We start from the raw sequence: 18524 nt of genomic DNA on the forward strand, positions 1-18524 counted from the left end.
AGTTTGGGGGTTTTTTTGTTGTTTTTTTTGGCTGATTATGACATGACCGAGAGAAAAACCAGGAGCAGACAAACACGGACGCGGTGCTTTTCTGCCTGACTGGAGAGCAGTGGTACGCCATTTGTCTCCATCCTTTCTGTTGACAGGAGAAGCCTCCAGCTCTCCGTCTGTGCGACCACAGACTCAGCTTACTGCTATTTTCCCTGCTCATTCACCTTTCTCCATCAGCTCTGTCTGCCGTCTAAAGTCTTTCAAGTGTGTGGGAAACATGAAAGTCTGTCTCACTCACAGATGCATGGATACAGATAGATAGATAGATAGATAGATAGATAGATAGATAGATAGATAGATAGATAGATAGCAATGTTTTACTTGTTTCTTCCTAACACACACACACACACACATCATAAGATCTTGTGAGTTCCCTCCCCCAACTCACGTGTCCTCCCCTGATAATAACAGTACAGTGCTGTAGAGCATTAATGATTAATCTATGTTCATTTCTGGGGCTGGGCTGAGACGTCTTAAACACTATGATTAGCTTAACTTCCGATCTTTCAACCCTCATCTCAGGGGTGTTTGATCACCGAGAATCGCTGCACGCTCCCACTGCTCCGGACATCTTCAGCATGGACGCATCCTAACAGGATTAGCCCTGCCGCCTGCCACACATTCACTGAATCTGAACAATAGCGGTCATTAGTTTATGCCGGGGTCCAGATCAAGTCAAAGACAACTCGCCATGCCATGACCTCTTGATCTGTGTATAACCACGACAAGTGTGTGGAAGGCTTCACTAATTAGAGGTTTGTTTGGATTAAATATTAAACCCTGTTCTGTAGCCTGGCAGCTTTCCTTGTTTCATTGTATACAGCAGGCCAGAAATACAGACACGGCCAAGGGGGAAAAGTGGCTGAGAGATAAAAGACAACCGCCTATTTCTACCCTACCCTGAAAAAAAACAACTTGCACAGCCCTTTAATGGAGACAGTATCAGCTTAATTATTTGATTATGGGATTTACACTATGGGGCACTTTGAGTTGCTCCGTCTTGGGAGCATTTACATGCATGGGTAGACAAAGTCAACAAGAAACAACAGTGTGAAACAGAGTGCAATGCATGCATAATCAAGCTTGAAAGGAAACATGGGGCAAGGATGCACATAGAGACAGAAAAATGATTTACAAACAAACAAATGCATACTATTGTATTACACATTACACTAAACAGATTCAAACTGAAAACAGCACAGCGCAACAAAACACATTTAATATGTATGACGGTAGTGTGTATGGTGCATGTATGAATACATGGTCACAAAAGAACAGATGAATAATGTATGTATATTAATTTATTCATGAGAGAAGTGAACAGCAGGTCAAGGTGTCTACTCGAGCAGAGCCTTCCTCTCAGATGTGACAGCACACGGGCATGGTGAACAGGTGTTAGTGACCTTATGCATGCAGAGATGGTTTAAACGGAGATTTTTTACTTTTTATATGCTGTGTTTTATAGTAAATTAATTGTATACTAAACCCTAAATATATTGCATTTGCTCCTGTAGTGCACTTTTATGTCTGTGCTGAACCATCAAATGTCCCACTTTCTGAGACATGGGTTGACGTTATGAAAACAGGTGTCGATTCACTTTTTGACTGCGTTACAGTCAGCGTAACAGTCTACTGTTAAGGGGTTTTTGAGGCATGACGTGTAAATCGTGGAATATTTCCTTCTGTCTCCAGCAAGCTACTCTGCAGAAGGGGGTTCCATCTGAACAGCCCACAGAGCAGGGAACCAGCAGTGTGTAACTGACAGCACAGAGAGAGGCGAACAGTGTGGAGTTAGTCTCTCACGTGAGCGGTGCCCCAGTCAGTGTCAGAGCTGTGATTCAGGCATTTGTACCATGGCACATGGAGGTGGAGAAATCAGGATACTGCCAAGGGCTAGTGAGAAATATAGGCTAAAAGGAGCCAAGAGCAATGTGGGACAGTAGCCTTCGGGGAATTCTCTATGATCATGTACTGTAGGGTAGTGAGAATTACAGTTAGGGTTGTCTGCACTCCAGTGAGGGAAAAAAAGACACAGAATGGTAAAGAATTTTAACTCGATAATTGAGTTCAAACATGGGGAGGACGTGAAGAGACTGGAACAAAGGAGTAAAACTAGCGTAACGTATCAGAGAATGTTATTCTAATGTTGAGATTGCTTTGCCCACACAACATTGCAATGGCTCGGCCAAAGAGCAGCTTTATTACTTGCTGTTCTATTCTTTGTTGACAGATGTAGTGTGAGATTGGCCTCCGTGTTGAAACCAGACACTGACATACTGTACAAACAGTAAATGCTGCATAAATGTTTCTTTCAGCCTGATCATGGGGTCAGGCCTCAACTGATGATTGTACATATTGATTGGCTGAAAAACCATGACTCAGCGTTTGGGCTGGATCGCAACAGAGTCGGCGGACACTGTGCTGGGAGGACGGCGTCCTCTCAGCGCGCTCATAAAACATGCAGACACATCGAGCATGCAGAACTTGTTGAGCCTGCCGTTGCACAGGAGCACAAAGGAAAGTTCAAACACAAAGCCAGGATTTATGTGCTACATAGGCAGCTGTGCACATTCACTTTTGGTTTGTGTGTGCACATTCGTTTTTTAAAGGCTTGTAAGAAGTCACACCCAACTAAGCCTCACCTCTGACTCCAATTTTGGAAACAAGCTTATAGCAAAAAGTTTCTTCCCACAGCAGAATGATTCCCCTCTTGCTCCTCATGCAGCACATGGGATTACAGTTCACAGCAGGTGGATTCAATCCACACACCAACACGTCCTTTGATTAACACTCCTCTAGTTCATCATTAACTGGATTACTCTGTCTGTCTTTATGTCGCTCAATCCTCTGTCTCTCTCTCATTCTACTCACACAAATAGTATAGTATAGTAGAGCGTGATAAAGGCATACACAACAAAGGGATGACTGATTTCTGTTTTTAATGTTTTTCTTTAATGAACACTGTACCGGCAGTGTTATTTATCTTCTACATGGTGTAAGTGTGTCGTGGGGCACAAGTTATTAGTCACAGCATTGTTTCTGGTGCGGAGTAAGGTTCATCTTGATGTTCCATTCTTGTATTTACTGTATGTGTTGTGAGGCAGGATTATGTTTTTACATTTTCAGCTAAAAAGTATGTCAAGGACAAAGGTATCTGTACACGAGTGACTAAAAGTCATTGAATATTGCACCTACTGAGTCTGTGCATTCCCACGTACGTTGGTGCTCTGAGAATAGACTCATTCTGTCAGATCCTGCCACACTCTTTGTCACACTCTTTGTGGAAACCTCCTATATACAAACACGTTTCTGTGAAGAAGAAAAAAAAAGAAAAAGTGTCAGCTACCACCAGGCTCGCAGTGGTGTAAATGATTCTCGGTTTTGTCTCAGGTTCTTACATGTCAGGTGTTGCTGGTGTATTTCCAAGAGCATCTAAAAGCTGAGCGCTTAATAAGGAAGTAGGTTGAAGAGAAGGAAGTCACTCAAACTGTGGATCATGCACCTGTCAGCTGGCTGTACCTCACAGGTTGACACTGTGCCTAAAAGCAGTGCTTTAGACTCCAAGCTGCTTAAAAGATTTCAGTGTGTTACTGTACATACCCATGGCACGTGAAAATGATGCACCCAGACAGTGCACATGTTCTAAATTTGACTGTCTGACCAGGAATAGTCGCCTCAGCAGAGGTAAATTGGGCAGTGTGCGGAGTGTGGCCCAAAACAATTGTTCATGAGCAGAGAGAGCATTTGGGTTAGCATGGATAATCCACACGCCCATAAAGAGGATTGGAGAATCTCACAGGCTTTGGTGACTTGTGAGCTGGTGTTTATTTCACATCACAAGAACAAGGCTGTTGGTGTCACAGCGAGGGCACGTCAGCTCCGCTGCCATGTCACTGAGAGCATCATGGGTAAACGGTGTTGCTTTGAAGATAGTGGCAGGAAGGAGGAGGGAGAGGGGAAGAGCGCTGAGCACGTTTTGGTGTCTTTGCGTCTTATCTCGCCCACAAATCCGTTGGTTTAGAGACATGATGCGATAACAGAGGCTGTGCTGACTGAGACAAGGATACCGCAGCGCTAACGAGCATCCTCTGAGTTCACTGATCATCCCTTGATGATGATGGTGCTTCACAAGAAAAGGAGTTCTGCAGCAACAGTCAAACTTCCATCGATAAACACAAAAGGGGTGTTTGTTTGTCTGTGGGATTAAAAACGAGAGGGTAAAAATAATGATGTTGTTATAATTATTATGTATGTGGACGTCTTTGTAAGCACTTCACCTCTCTGGTGTGCAGAAGTAATTGACTCTCTTACCTTGGCCCTGAAGCTCTGAGACCACCCTGTGCAGAAAGACAAGGTTTTTCTGTCAAGCCTGCGTGTGACCTCAGACAGCACAGACTCTGCCCTTAAACACTGCTTCTCAAACATTGAAAGTCTAAGAAGCAGAGATATGGCTACAGGTTTGAGGCATCGCTCATTGCCCTGGAGGAAGGAAGTTTTAATTAAAGGGGGACAAAGCCTCTAATAAAACATTCACACACACAAACCAATAGCTGCTGCAGCTGCGTCTGTTTAGTAATGGCTTGTTTACGTGACGCATCAAAAATTACAACTTGTATCATTTAAATCTCATTGTTTTACAGCTTGTAATACAATCTTCCGTCGGTTTTCATTATTTTTGCCCAAAACTCTAGATTTGCAGAAATAAAGACCTTAAGAGCTTCATCGTTAGAAAGTCACTCTGTCTCCAATGATGTGTGTAGTGTGCATTCATTAATACTTGGGCAGACTTTATTTCCTGAAAGGTTTGGGTGGTCTGTAAGATTTATGTAACTGAATGAACCTGTATTCAACAGTATTTGCCCATCCCCACTAACTGACTGTGGTTTTACGTTTTCCACTACTCTGGGTGAAACAGGGGAATGTTGTCTTAGTTTCCAATTCCATACAGTCAGTGGACGACTGTACGAGTGCCTATTAAAGGTGCATGTGTGTGAGCGGGAACGCGTGTTTATCCACTACGGTACTTGAACACGTGTGCATTCGTCTTTGGCTCTTAGGATTCTTTGCAGCTTGTGAGCACCAGTATTAAAGGAGCTTACGTTCTTGTCATTGCTGTTGAGTAACATGAGGAAAGTTTCTGCAGCTCGGCCTTCTCCTCTGCTGGTGAATGAAATGTTGGTGTCTGCTAAATGACATGTAATGTAATCTTGTTTCTTTTATAGTTCTACAAAGATGGCCACCATTTTACTTAAACTCTCCATCTCCTAATAACAGTCACATGTTACATTCAGTGGTACCCAGCCACAGCCCAGGAGAATGGATGCTGCGCCTCTTGATTTTCTGCACTACTGTCAAAGCAGAGCCTGGCTTTAATCCAGCTCATTAAAACCCAGTTAATGTTTGTCTTGATGGCCCCGTGGAGACAGAGGGAGAGACAAGCCAGTGTTATTCCTGCCTATGATGAAGCGTCAGCTCAAAGCCTTCGTGGCTTTCTTCGATAGAGCACTACCCTGCTCTGTAGGGACACATTTCATTTACAAACAGACATTCCCAATTTAATATTGTCAGTATAAAGTTGTTGTGGCCTTGTTGAGGTCACATTGGCAGTATTTGTGTAAAGCTGACCAAAGGTAGAAGACAGAGGTCAGTATAGAAATATATAGAACGCCCTCAGGCCGCAGGAGATGCTGAATTTGACCTTTTCCTTGAACGTAAACATGAATGTGTTGACTTTCACTCACACTGCCATGATATCAACGTGTAGCTCACTACACAATGTCAGCATGTGTCACTATTTCATCGGCATGCATCATATTAACATATTAATAGCTGATACCTAAATCATACTACAAAAGTAGTTGAGTTTGTAACTGACCGTCTAACTCCTGTGTGCAGGTGTAAAGGGGCCTCCCACTATGGGCTCTCCGCAGACAGGAAGCGACGCTCGCAGGAAGGCGAATGCACTGACAGCACATCAGAACTCACCATTGCTACACTCCCTAATGATGGGCCGACCTCCGCTGCTGTGGCGCTCCTGTCAGATGAGCAAGGTCTGGTCAACCCCGCTTTTGACCCCAGCATGGAGGACAACAGCCAGTCAGGCAGCACAACCAGCCTGGCCGCCCGCAGCAGCTCAAAGAAGAGTGAGTGTGAGTGGGCGAATGGATGTTTGTGCTCATGTGAGGCCAGGTTCAGTGTGGCATGATGTTATCTGTGGAAACAGAGGGAGAGAGAATGCTAAAGGGCATTTGTGTTTAGCCAGATTGACAGATTGAAAATCAATAGAGTGTAGAGAACCTTCTAGTCACTGTTACATAGTCTCCCAGTCAAAACCCGATGTGTGTACAGACATACGTTTACATCTGCACACTCATGATATATAACCCAGGAACTTGTTCAACCTCGAAAACAGTCTTTGTTTTCCCTAATGATCTCTGATAGAAATCCTATTAGCCAATTAGCTTGGCCGCCTTGTTTTGTTTTTCCGCCAATCCATAAATTCTCTCCATGGAAAACAGAAGAGAAACCCAGAGGGAAAGTCACCGAGAGGGCAGCAACATTATTCATTCAAGGGAAATAAAAAAAGGAAGGACAGGTATCTTAATACCCAATGATGTGGTCGCAAATGTCCCTCCCACCATTTCTCCCACCCTACTGACAGCAGAACAGTTACAGGGGTTCTTCTCTGCCCCTTCATCCCTCTACCCATCCTCTAACATCAGCAAACAAGCAGTGGGGACACCAAATGATGCTGCATCAGCACTTTTGGCTTGGCCGGCTGAGTGAGCACCACCACCACCACCACCACCACCACCACGAGCACCACTACTGCTGAACAAGCTGTCAGCTCCAGAAGCGGCTGGGGCTTTAAAGAATAATGTGGCTGTCAGGAGCCCTTGCATCTCCTCGAGCCCGCAGAGAGAGGGAGGGGTGCTGCAGAGACTCGCTGTCCTGAGCTCGGTGCAGCTGGGCTGCTGCCTCTCCACTCCACTGCAACCTCTTGTTGCCTGTCTGCCTTTTTCTGAGAGAAGCAAAGTACCAGACGAGAGTCTCTCTGGGATGTTCTTTTTTGGACATGGTCACTAAAACATGTATGTTCCATCACTGCTGTGGTTATGCAACTACATAACTAAAAGATGCATTATTTGAACACGTTGCTCACGTTGCTCCCATTGATTTCAGTGAGACCGCAGATTTTGATGCAGAGGACAACATCCAAAAACTGGCAAAAACAAAAGCTGAAGCAGGCTCAACATTTTCATTGTAGATTCCTGGTTTTCCTGTAAACCAAAAAAGTTCATTTGCACACAATAGAGTTTCTTTGATAGTGTCTTTATGAAATTCATAGTTTCTTTCTTCTGTCACATCCATTTAGGCTGCTGACTCATACCACAAATAAAAGGAATTTCAATAGCTTCCAGACACTGTGGTAAACATGTTTAAAATCTGTAAAAAAAAAACAGAAAAACATGTGGATTGGAGTTGGGTATTTGCATTTGGGTAACAGCAATAAGTATCACTTGAGTCAGCTTGGTGCATCCTTAATATTTCCTGTTAAAGATTAGGCAAACTCCATTATATTATTATCTTACCTATACCTACACTGATCTGTTTTTATATGCAGGTACATGTGCATATAGGCAGTAACTGGCTGCTAAAGCCTGAAAATACATTTGATTGGCTGTGAGGAGGCCCTGGCCCTCAGACATGTCCGGGCATGTTAAAGGGTGAGGTAATCTATTATAAAGTGCCTCTCTGTTTCCCCCTGTCTCCTTTGCAGTTAGAAATTTTGACCGCTCCTCAGTGAGGAGCCGTTCCTTCAGGAGGTTGAACCGGGCATTCAGTGTCCTACGAAGAACCAAGAGTGGCAACGCAGTGAGCAATGAAACATCTGAGGAGCGGGACAATGTCAGGAACTCCACTATTCCACAGGAAGGTAAGGATCATGATAGTATGGGCAGTATATGCTCCTTGGGGGGGTTCACTTGAAAGTGTGATTGTGTTGTCTTTGCATTGTTGGCTTGGCTCTACAATGAGGGTGACATGGTCAGGAGCCAACAGTGGGGCAATAGCATATGTTTCCTTAATTATTCAGCTACAGACTGCAAAAGTTTGCTGATGCATCCTAGAAGACAGATCGGGAGGGAGGGAGAGTGGTCGCCTGAGGCACTCTGGACAGAGATGATGAGCAGCAGGTCACTGGAGGTGGCTGGTGACAACGTGTTCTTCTCCTCTTTCATCTCTTTCTCCACCTCTTTCTCCCTTGTATCTCACTCTCCCTGCAGCACACTCAGGGTCATCAGGTGCTCACTAGGTTGATGGAGTGGTCACCAGGGAGAGCAGTGTTCTTGCCGTGGTAGAGCAATAAGATTTGTAAAAAAAAAAAAAAAAAAAAAAATGTAATGTATCTAATGCCCCTTGTGTTATGGTAATGCGGAGGAGGGAAGCAAATATAAAAGAGTGTAATGTTGGAAGAAGAACTGCCGTATGATGACAGGAGGAGAAGAAATGTGTTATTACGTAAGAATGAAGGATGACGAATGATCAGTTACTTGGATTATTCTCTGTGGCCATCACTGTGGAGGCTGAGAATAGATTAAATATTCATTGCCTCGCCTGCTGCTGAAGAGACCAAGATAGATGAGAGGATGGAGAAAGAAGTATGATTTAACAGCGGTAACATTCTGAACAGTTTGTACACTATATAAACTGTATGTGTACCACCAATTAGCCATAACATTAGCTGTTTAAAAAGAGAAGCTACAGTAGTGGTAAAAAAAAACAACACAGTAGTATAAAGGAAACAGGTAATGCAATGCCCTCATGAATGAAATAAAAAGATACTTAAATGAAAACATTTATGGATGAAGTCAGATAGAGGTGTTAAATGGAATGGTTGCATAATAGCTGCAGATCGCTGTGTTAATGTGATCTCCCTCCTTGGAGCAATATGCCGCAATAAAGACAAAATATTGACTTTGGAATGAAGAAAGTGCAGCGTGAGTAGCAGTGCCTATGGAGACCAGAGGGAGACAGCCCACTGAGGAATAGGGGGAGGGAGACCTTTTTCATAACCAAAGAAAAAGAAAAACAAGAAATGCATCGTTTCTGTCATTTATTCATTAAGGCTGCTGGCCAAGATGAGTGAGCCCCACCCACTTCCTCTCTGTCCAGCCTATGGCGTGTTAGTCTGCTGGTTTGTGGATTTGACCACTGATCAAAATGGGATGGGATTTTCCACACAACACAATATGAGAAAAGTGGCTAAATGTACACACTTCTCAGAATTTGTTTACATGGCTTAATCTTGTGTATTGCTTGAGCTAATCAAGTGTTGGGATGAAAATACAAATTTACATCAGTCTTTAGTAATACAATTGAATGCATTGCATAGACTTTACACAGTAGGCTTCAATAACAAGCAGGAACTATAAAACTATTACTAAACTATGCAAAAGTGCGTGTGATGTTGCTGTTCCCCACCCAAGTAATAACTATGGAAATGTAAAATTGCGGATTTTCCCTAGAATACTTGTTACAGATGTATGTGACTAATGGCAAAAACATCAAGTTGGTTAATCAGCCAAGAACATTTTCCCTCTTGAGTTGAGCAAGTTTGTTTTACTAACCTGGGGGAGTAGGGACAGCTGGTTCCACTGCTGATCCTCTCTAACACAATCTACCTTTTTTTTTTCCCTCTGTGAGTCTCATTTTCATTCTCTTCATCTCCCATTTCCGCTCCTATTTTACTTGGCTGCTCCAATCCAATTTGGATTTTCTTGTGCATCTTATTAAAATGAGCCATTTCCTTCTCCTTCATCTTCTTCTTTAGTGCTGGCTCTTCCTCAGCTCCATCACCTGATCCCTGATGGTGAGCTTACCAGTATTAAGATCACACGGGTGGATCCCTCAGAACCACTGGCCATCAGCGTTGTCGGGGGCAACGAGACCCCCTTGGTTCGCATCCTCATCCAGGACATCTACAGAGAGGGTGTCATTGCACGGGATGGACGCTTACTTCCTGGGGACATGATTCTGAAGGTATTACAGAAACAAATACAGCAGTATCCCATATCGATAAGAAACAGTCAAAGTTCTAACGTTAATGATGCCCTCTCAGGTAAATGGCATTGACATCAGCAATGTACCCCACTGCTATGCTGTGGCAACCCTCAAACAGCCATGTCAACTCCTCCGACTGACCGTGCTCAGAGAACAGCGCCATCGCTACCGCTCGCATAGCCACCAATATGGCCATGGACACAGCCATGACGGTGCCGGGGGCCACCCCTCTCACGTTCTACCACACCATCCCAGGGATGACAGCATCCATGTGGTCCTGAGTAAGAGCACTCCAGACGAACAGCTTGGCATTAAGCTAGTGAGGCGGCCAGAGGAGCACGGAGTGTTTGTCTTTCACCTGTTGGAGGGCGGCCTGGCTGCACGTGACGGACAGTTGTGTGTGGGTGACCGTGTGCTCGCCATCAATGGGCACGATCTACGTTATGGGGCACCAGAACACGCTGCTCTGCTTATTCAGGTGAGTCAACAAGGGTTAAGTGATAGTGTGTTGGTTTTTCTTTGAAAGGAATTGATGTAGCTCAGAGAGCAGGTCCTAGCAATTTGTAGGAAGTCCACATGTTGTTACAGGTCCGTAAACAACTGGACTCTGTTCTTACTCAGGGTCTCTGAGGTATTAAAGATAATTGCGGTGATTCAGGCTAATTGTGTTGTTCTCTGCTGTTGTGTCTGCACAGACCGCACTTAATAGTATTTAATTGTGGCGATTCCCTGATGGACCAGGACATGCAACTGCCTCTGGTTCCTGGTTGATGCCAGTCAATGGTGGTGTTTGTTGTTAATCATGGTTAATTGCAACATGTTAGTGGCTGACTGTGCCGGGTCTCTGAGCCCAGAGTTCCTGTCTAGGCAGTCTGACCGGCTCTTCTGTGTCTCTGTGGAACCAGGATAGCCCCTGAGAGTAGACACGTTCTGTCAGAGATTAAGAACTGGGAAGGAAGAAATTAAATTAGTCCAACTAAGGCAATAATGGGCAGGGCCAGCTAATTCAGGAGTCAGCTCTGTGTAACTGAGTTCGGGGGAAACCTCAGAGGAATGAGAGCAGGGGGGAAGAGGCAAGCAGCCAGCCAGTCTGTGTGTCTGTTGGATGACTTTCATGTGAATGTGTAATGAAGGCTGGACTGGCATTTCACTGTGGTAGGTTCAGCAAAAATGGTGACAGTGAATTAAATCTATGGTTGATGGATTTGCTGTTAAGTTCTTCTTAAAAGGCTGTTTCACCGAGATACAAAAAGGCATACAAGTGCCAGACCTTAAAAATGCAGTGTGTCACATTCAAATCATCATTGAATCTTGAATGTTGATTAAGCTAATCTCTCGTGATTCTCAGTATAGCTGTGTTTACGTCTCATGTTGCCCAATAACATTCCCATTTTATGGCGACCATCCTGGTCAACAGCAACATTGTTATTGTAAATCGAGAGGGTTGCAAACAGGTTTGAATATTTCTGAAAGCACACAAGGTGTCCACAGAAAGTTTCAGAAGTGAGCTCAGCAGTCAGACAGGATGAGAGCAGTCTGCCAGAGTCTGACTGTGCTGCTGGTGTATACACACAAACACTCCCTCAGTCTGATGAAGAAGAATAACATCATCAACAACAAAAATCACTAAAAGTGATTCAGTGGAGCTTGGTTTGAGTGTCTAGTGCAGCTAGTTTGGGCTGATTTAGAGATGGCAAACAAGATTTCAACAAGGTTTGTGATGGTGTAGAATAACATTTGTAATGTAATGAGCTTTTTAAGGTGACGATATTTCTGACCGAGTTTGCTGAGAAGACTATACCACTCTGCTCAAGTACAGGGCTTTAGCCGTCATCCAATTAACCCACCTTATTATAAAGTCTGGAAACAGCGTAATCTGCCGATGAACTTGTCTGTTTCTTCAGTGTCAGTCATGTCTTAACATTGTGTGTTAACGCTTCATGGTCTCTAGGCAAGTGAGGAGGGTGTCCACTTCATAGTGTCTCGTCAGATCTGCCTACCAAGCCCAGACATCTTACAAGAAGCTCCGTGGGGCATGGATGGTCCCCCACCATACTCTCCCGTGGATATAGAGCAAACACTACTGGTGAGCAGACACACACGCATGCATGCAGTGCACAAGAGACAGTAAGAGTACCTGTACACGAGGGAGTACAGTCTCCCCTTCCCTTGATAAATATTCCCTTTCAGGTACAAAATGATTCAACCTATTTTTCTCCCTTCAAAGCCGAATGTGTCATTCAAACACTACCATAGACAGTCTTCTCCCCCTCAGAGCTGCTGCACTCGTATCAGCCATTTTATTTTCACTCGACAGACAAAAACATCCTGTCATCCTGCAGGATTTAGAGCACCTTCTGCCAAACCCTCACCAAAGCTTTTATCCAGACAGTAAAGTCGGCTTCTGTACATCGCTGTCACTGAAAATTCATTCTGTGTCAAGTCAAAAACACTACCAGCTACATATTTGCCTCAATATCCCTTTCTTAAAAACAGGATGACATTATGACAAATATTTTTTTTTTTTTCTTGCAGAGAGTGAAATGAAAAGTTAGTTTGCTCAATATGACACCACGGGCAGTAAGTGGTTAATTTAACTTAGCTATTCAGCTATTCTACCAGAATTGCTAGAGCTCACCTTGTAATACCTTAATAACTAAAAAAAAAAATATTGTGTCCTGTGTACAACCCGCAACCAAACCACAACCTGTCATTTAAACTTTGGTTTACGTATACATAAACAAATTATGTACATATGTTCTACAGTAATTAGGGAGCTTTACAGGAGCTAGTAGGCCAATGTTGTTAGTTTTGGGTGGAGCACGGCTATTTCCCTCTGCTTAAGCTTTCCATGTCAGGTTTTCTGAACTGGCACGTCGGTACGTGTCAAACTACTCACCACAGCCCACACAGTAGAACACAGCACACATCTTTAATGACTGTATTCACTCAGGATCATATCCACCACCATCATGGCCTGGGCTCTGTTAGGTGACCACAAGTGATCTCCACCTGCAAGTGATGCAGAAATGTGTGAATGCAACTACATCCCATCGACCTCGATGTGTCCATGTGTTATTCATTACTACTCTACTCTCCCTGGCCCTGATCACAGAACAAAAAGACACTTGAGCTGCCAACCCCACCCACCCTAATATCCACCACCAGTTATGCTAATGAGGTCATTTATTAATTAGCGCATATGTCTATGTTGTTGGACTCCGATAGCATAACATGGATGGTTCTCATATGAATTTTCGGAGCATTAAGAAGCTGTCGCACGTCACAGTCTTCATTAATATGCAAATGTGCCGCTGCACAATCTAATCAGTGTGTGGAGTCTATATAAGTGCCCTTGGTGTCACAGCTTTGTTTTGGGGTTTTTAATATGAAAAAACATAACTGTGAAAAGAACAGTCATGGATATATTTTTCATTTTAGCATCATGGAGGGACATCAATACAATAATGGTAGTTTTATATACGGTTTATACAGTAGCATCAAATCAAAGAACTTCAAGATATTAGAATATTCACCTATAAAACACCTGTCCAGGTTATACCCCACATTTCCCCCTACTTGATTGTGCTTTGTGCCCCTAATGTGGAGGATAAATTGGTACCAGCAGACAATATTTGAGATGTTGACAGTCATTAATTGACTCTTATTCTCTGTGAAGGACTCGTGTCAGAAGCCCGCATGCTATGAGAAGACAGTTACTTTGACTAAGGAACCGTACGACTCTCTCGGTATGACGGTGGCCGGGGGCATGTCCAGCCGAGGGTGGGATCTCCCCATCTATGTCACAAACGTGGACCCTGATGGAGTGGTGGGGCAGGAAGGCTCTATCCGCAAAGGTAAAATGATTATGACTAATGCACTGTAAAATATGATAACCCTATTACATGTGTAAATGTTTCAACACGCTAACCTTGTTCTTCTTCAAATGCATTTCATACTTTTAAACAAATGAGTTGTGCATTGATTCTGTGGGACGTTAAAGCAACTGGAAAACCGTCAAATCATAGTGTAGATGGGATATATCTACTTGTACTTGACTGAAATGGCAAACAGCAAAGTATTTAAAGTTAAAAATAATAATAATAATTTTGACCACCTTTATATTTGTTAGTGTAATCCATATGTTGTCTTTTAGAAAATACCTGCACACTTGGTCATTACAAATCACTGGTTTAGTAGACTCTAGAATATTATATAATCCCTATTGCAAGGAATATCATGTTCAGCGCTTTTGTGCTAATAATTGTTCATTATTAAATTTGTTTACATGGTTGCCACTGTCATAAATTTGACTTTGGTGTTGAATGCTTTGTGTGGAAACAGGAATGGTTGATGAACACTTGTGTTTCATTAGGAAGGCTGTTCATCCAGCAGAAAACTCCGAGCTCTACAAATGGGCTCTAATGTGCCGAAAACAAAACACATACAAACATTGGCAGAGCAGTGCGCAGGACTTGCTGTGCTCCAAACAAATTGTCGAGGACTTAATTATTTCATGATATGAAATCAGTCAGCTCTAAAATGGATCAAATGACAGAGCGGCGCACAAATAACTCCATGTGATAGCAATAATCTTCCTGTCATAATGTCTAATAATGCAGTTTAAGGCAGGGAAGTGAGAGATTGGAGCCTCGGCTGCTTATACCAGCATATCCATCTTCAAACATGACCATATTAAAGCCTGTCATTGTGCCCCCACTGCTGCAGCAGCTGTCTCTGTTTGTGTGCTGATGAAACCTGTTTGAGTATTATAATAGACTGTTATTTCGCATTAACATATCCACGCAGGGCAAATGTGCCCTTTGAGTTGCTTATTCACAAGCTGGACCGTGCTGTCAGTTTTTCTTGCACCACTTTCATCACTAGGAGGCTTTTTAAATCACAGGTGGTGCTTGGTTTTCCATAGCCTTTGTGTTCCAGCAGGGATGCTTTTGAATATTAAATAGGTTGATGATAAGTCCCTGTCCTGCGAGGTCTTTTGAAAACCTATTATCAAGTCAGCAAACCTGGTTGGATGACAAGCTGTGCTGTCCACTTTCTCCCCGCAGGTGACATCTTGCTAAATGTGAACGGGGTGGATTTGACGGGGGTGACACGAGGCGAGGCTGTGGCCAACTTGAAAAACACCACCTCTCCTGTTGTGCTCAAGGTCTTGGAAATGCGTCCCCCTGAAGAAAGCCTGCAAGAGTGCCCGCTGCCGCCTTGTCTCACCCCCTCACCCACAGATAGCACCAAGAGTCCGCTTCCTAATGATGACTACTCCCCACAGTGGGTGTCATGGCTGCAGTTACCCAGGTGAGCACCCCTTGATCCACTCCATATTCATTTTTTATCCTTTTTCCATTGCCAGAATAATCTACGCCCCCACAGTGGTCCTTCTGACCTCTGCCAGCAGGTGCCAACTCAAAATATTGACAGAGCGAACTTTTCAGCTTAAATATTCATAGTTATTTTATGAGTAGAACTTCCTCTCAGAACTTTTAGCATATGATTTAACTACAGTTAAAAGTGACAGAAGAGTGAATTGATTAGGAGTCAATTGTCAGTCAAAGGAACAGGTCCCATAAGTCATGGTAATGAAGTCTCGACCAGAGGTGCAGCTGAAAGCCTTTGAATGTAAATTTTATTCAGCCCTGGGCTTTTTGTATGAGGCAGATTTCGAAATCCCACCATCATCTTCTGGGAGGAAAAGTCACACTGTGACTCAAAGAACTACAACCTTTTATCTCCTCAGCAGAGCTGGTTGTATCAGTCTAGCTGCAGCACACATAGCCAGCATGGATATACAGTATGTATAATTTAAAGATGAAGTTGAGAGATTAGTGTTCTTAAGCTCCCTCTTGGCTTATGCAGGCATCTCTACTGCTGCAAAGACATCGTCCTGCGGCGGAGCACATCAGGCAGCCTGGGCTTTAGCATCGTGGGAGGTCAGGAGGAGGTCAACTGCAATCAATCCTTTTTTATCCGCTCTATCGTGGAGGGGACACCAGCCTACAATGATGGCAGGATAAGGTATACAGCTTTTATATTTTCTTATGTCCTGTGAGCAAAATGATATGGACCATTAAAAAAGCCTGAAAAACTTCAGATTTCTTTGAGATTTTTGATGATATCTATTACATTTTTTTTTTGGTAGTGCCTTTTATACGTATATAATTATACTTTAAATTCTTGTTGAAACTAAAATTTCTTTTACAAGCCATTCCACATGGTTGTATGGTTTTTACAGGCCCGTCTGTTCCACAGCTGACTGACATTTTTCATTTTTGTGGCAATGCATTAATGAATTGGTTACAATCGGGTTGTTAAGAGGATTTTAAGCAATATAGTAAAAAATGATATAGAAAATGATCTCCCACCCTCTCTTTAAAACACTTTAAAACACAAAATAAACTCCACCAAAAAGTAATCAATTGTGACACTTTATGCTCCTGTTGTTAAATATTCCAGGAAAGTGGAGCAGTAGAGTTAATAGCTTTCTTCTCAAGTTTTGCTCTGTTTCGAGGCACCAGCATTTTTTAACGGCCACGTGTCTCTGTTCAGGTGCGGGGACATCTTACTCGAGGTGAATGGGAAGAGCACATGGGGCATGACCCACACTGCGCTGGTGCGTCTCCTGAAGGAGCTGCGAGGAAGAATTACCCTGACCATCGTCTCCTGGCCAGGCAGCCTGCTGTAGGATGCAGCAAGTGCAGTGCACCAAGCCAAACACATTGCTGCTTCAGCAGCACGGACCAAGGAATGTGGAACTTAAGACTGGTTGACGTTTCTTAAGCTTGCAGTGTGGGAGAAGCTTAGAATAGTACTGTAGCTGTATGGATTCCTCACTTCTGATAGACAGCTGAGACATTGCCAGGAGTCGGAAGAGGGACACACAAAAAGACTGGAGTGTAACCAGAGGTTAACTTGCCCCTCCGAGAATGCCAAACCAGGGAAATCCAGGCCTGACCGGCTGCCTCTAAGCAGGAGGATTGTGTTATCTGTTTAGGAGATGTGGTCATTCTCTGAAACAGTGTGGAGTGGGTGGATCAAGAGGACGCACTACATGTTGCCAATTCCAGTAGTTATATATTAGGGTATGCGTTAAGTTGGACTCACATTTCTTTACTGTAAATGTTGGGTGTCTAAAAAAAAAAGTACTGATCCAAGCACTTGTAATACATTTCTTTTGTTCGTTTGTGGTATGGCCTTTTAAACATAGGCTCCATTCTGTTTGTACTGACAGTGGTTGTCATCTTCATGTGTTGACCTGAGGACACGTTGCCAAGTAGTAGTCTGTGTTGAGGTTTTTTTCTTTTCTTTCAAAAGCTATGGCTAAATGATCAAACCACTGGCAAGGAAAATATATTTAAAAAATATATATATATATATATGGATCAATGTGCTCATAACATGTTTAAAAAAAATAATGACATTGTGGAGGCCTTACTAATTTTCTTACTTTTAAGAAAAAAAATAAAAGCTGACTTGGTTTCTGTGTATCAGTGGATGGTCTGGGGGCCGTCTACTGTGGTTGTGTCTGTCACACTTTGGCCTGTGTAATATATCTGATGGTATATTTGGTTAAATGATCAATAAAGTCATTTAAAAAGATTTGTGAGGAAAGTTGTGTGAAAAGCACAGTTCACTGAGATTCACATCCAACAGCCTTGTTTTGGACTTTATATATTAAAAGCTAATACAGAACAGCATTATACATATCAGTGGGGCAAAAAAGTATTTAGTCAGCCACCGATTGTGCAAGTTCTCCCACTTAAAATGATGACAGAGGTCTGTCATTTTCATCATAGGTACACTTCAACCGTGAGAGACAGAATGTGAAAATCCTGAAATCACATTGTAGGATTTTTAAAGAATTTATTTGTAACTTATGGTGGAAAATAAGTATTTGGTCACCTACAAACAAGCAAGATCTCTGGCTCTCACAGACCTGTAACTTCTTCTGTCCTCCACTCGTTACCTGTATTAATGGCACCTGTTTGAACTCGTTATCTGTATAAAAGACACCTGTCCACAGCCTCAAACAGTCACCACGGCCAAGACCAAAGAGCTGTCGAAGGACACCAGGAACAAAATTGTAGACCTGCACCAGGCTGGGAAGAGGGAATCTACAATAGGCAAGCAGCTTGGTGTGAATAAATCAACTGTGGGAGCAATTATTAGAAAATGGAAGACATTGATAATCTCCCTCGATCTGGGGCTCCACGCAAGATCTCATCCCGTGGGGTCAAAATGACCATGAGAACGGTGAGCAAAAATCCCAGAGATTCCACGGGGGGACCTGGGGAAGGACCTGCAGAGAGGTAGGACCAAAGTAACGAAGGTTACCATCAGTAACACACTACGCCAACAGGGAATCAAATCCTGCAGGTCCAGACGTGTCCCCCTGC

General features: G+C 43.3%; 1 protein-coding gene across 4 annotated transcripts in view; it reads left to right on the top strand.

Annotated features, from left to right (window-relative positions):
- The window catches only part of lnx1 (ligand of numb-protein X 1), a 30393-nt gene extending 12666 nt beyond the window's left edge, over positions 1-17727 (top strand). For 2 of the 4 annotated variants that reach the window (XM_058638727.1, XM_058638729.1), the window contains 9 exons: positions 5947-6200; positions 7832-7987; positions 9884-10092; positions 10172-10591; positions 12065-12199; positions 13793-13970; positions 15183-15429; positions 15988-16146; positions 16678-17727. In XM_058638727.1, coding sequence (XP_058494710.1) covers positions 5947-6200; positions 7832-7987; positions 9884-10092; positions 10172-10591; positions 12065-12199; positions 13793-13970; positions 15183-15429; positions 15988-16146; positions 16678-16813 — 1894 coding nt within the window. In that variant the 3' untranslated portion in view covers positions 16814-17727. The remainder of the gene's footprint in view (positions 1-5946; positions 6201-7831; positions 7988-9883; positions 10093-10171; positions 10592-12064; positions 12200-13792; positions 13971-15182; positions 15430-15987; positions 16147-16677) is intronic. The other 2 variants (XM_058638728.1, XM_058638730.1) reach the window with 1 other exon arrangement.
- The last annotated feature ends 797 nt before the right edge of the window (positions 17728-18524 follow it).

The sequence above is a fragment of the Solea solea genome, chromosome 9 (genome assembly GCF_958295425.1).
Source record: "Solea solea chromosome 9, fSolSol10.1, whole genome shotgun sequence".
Taxonomy (NCBI): Eukaryota; Metazoa; Chordata; class Actinopteri; order Pleuronectiformes; family Soleidae; genus Solea; species Solea solea.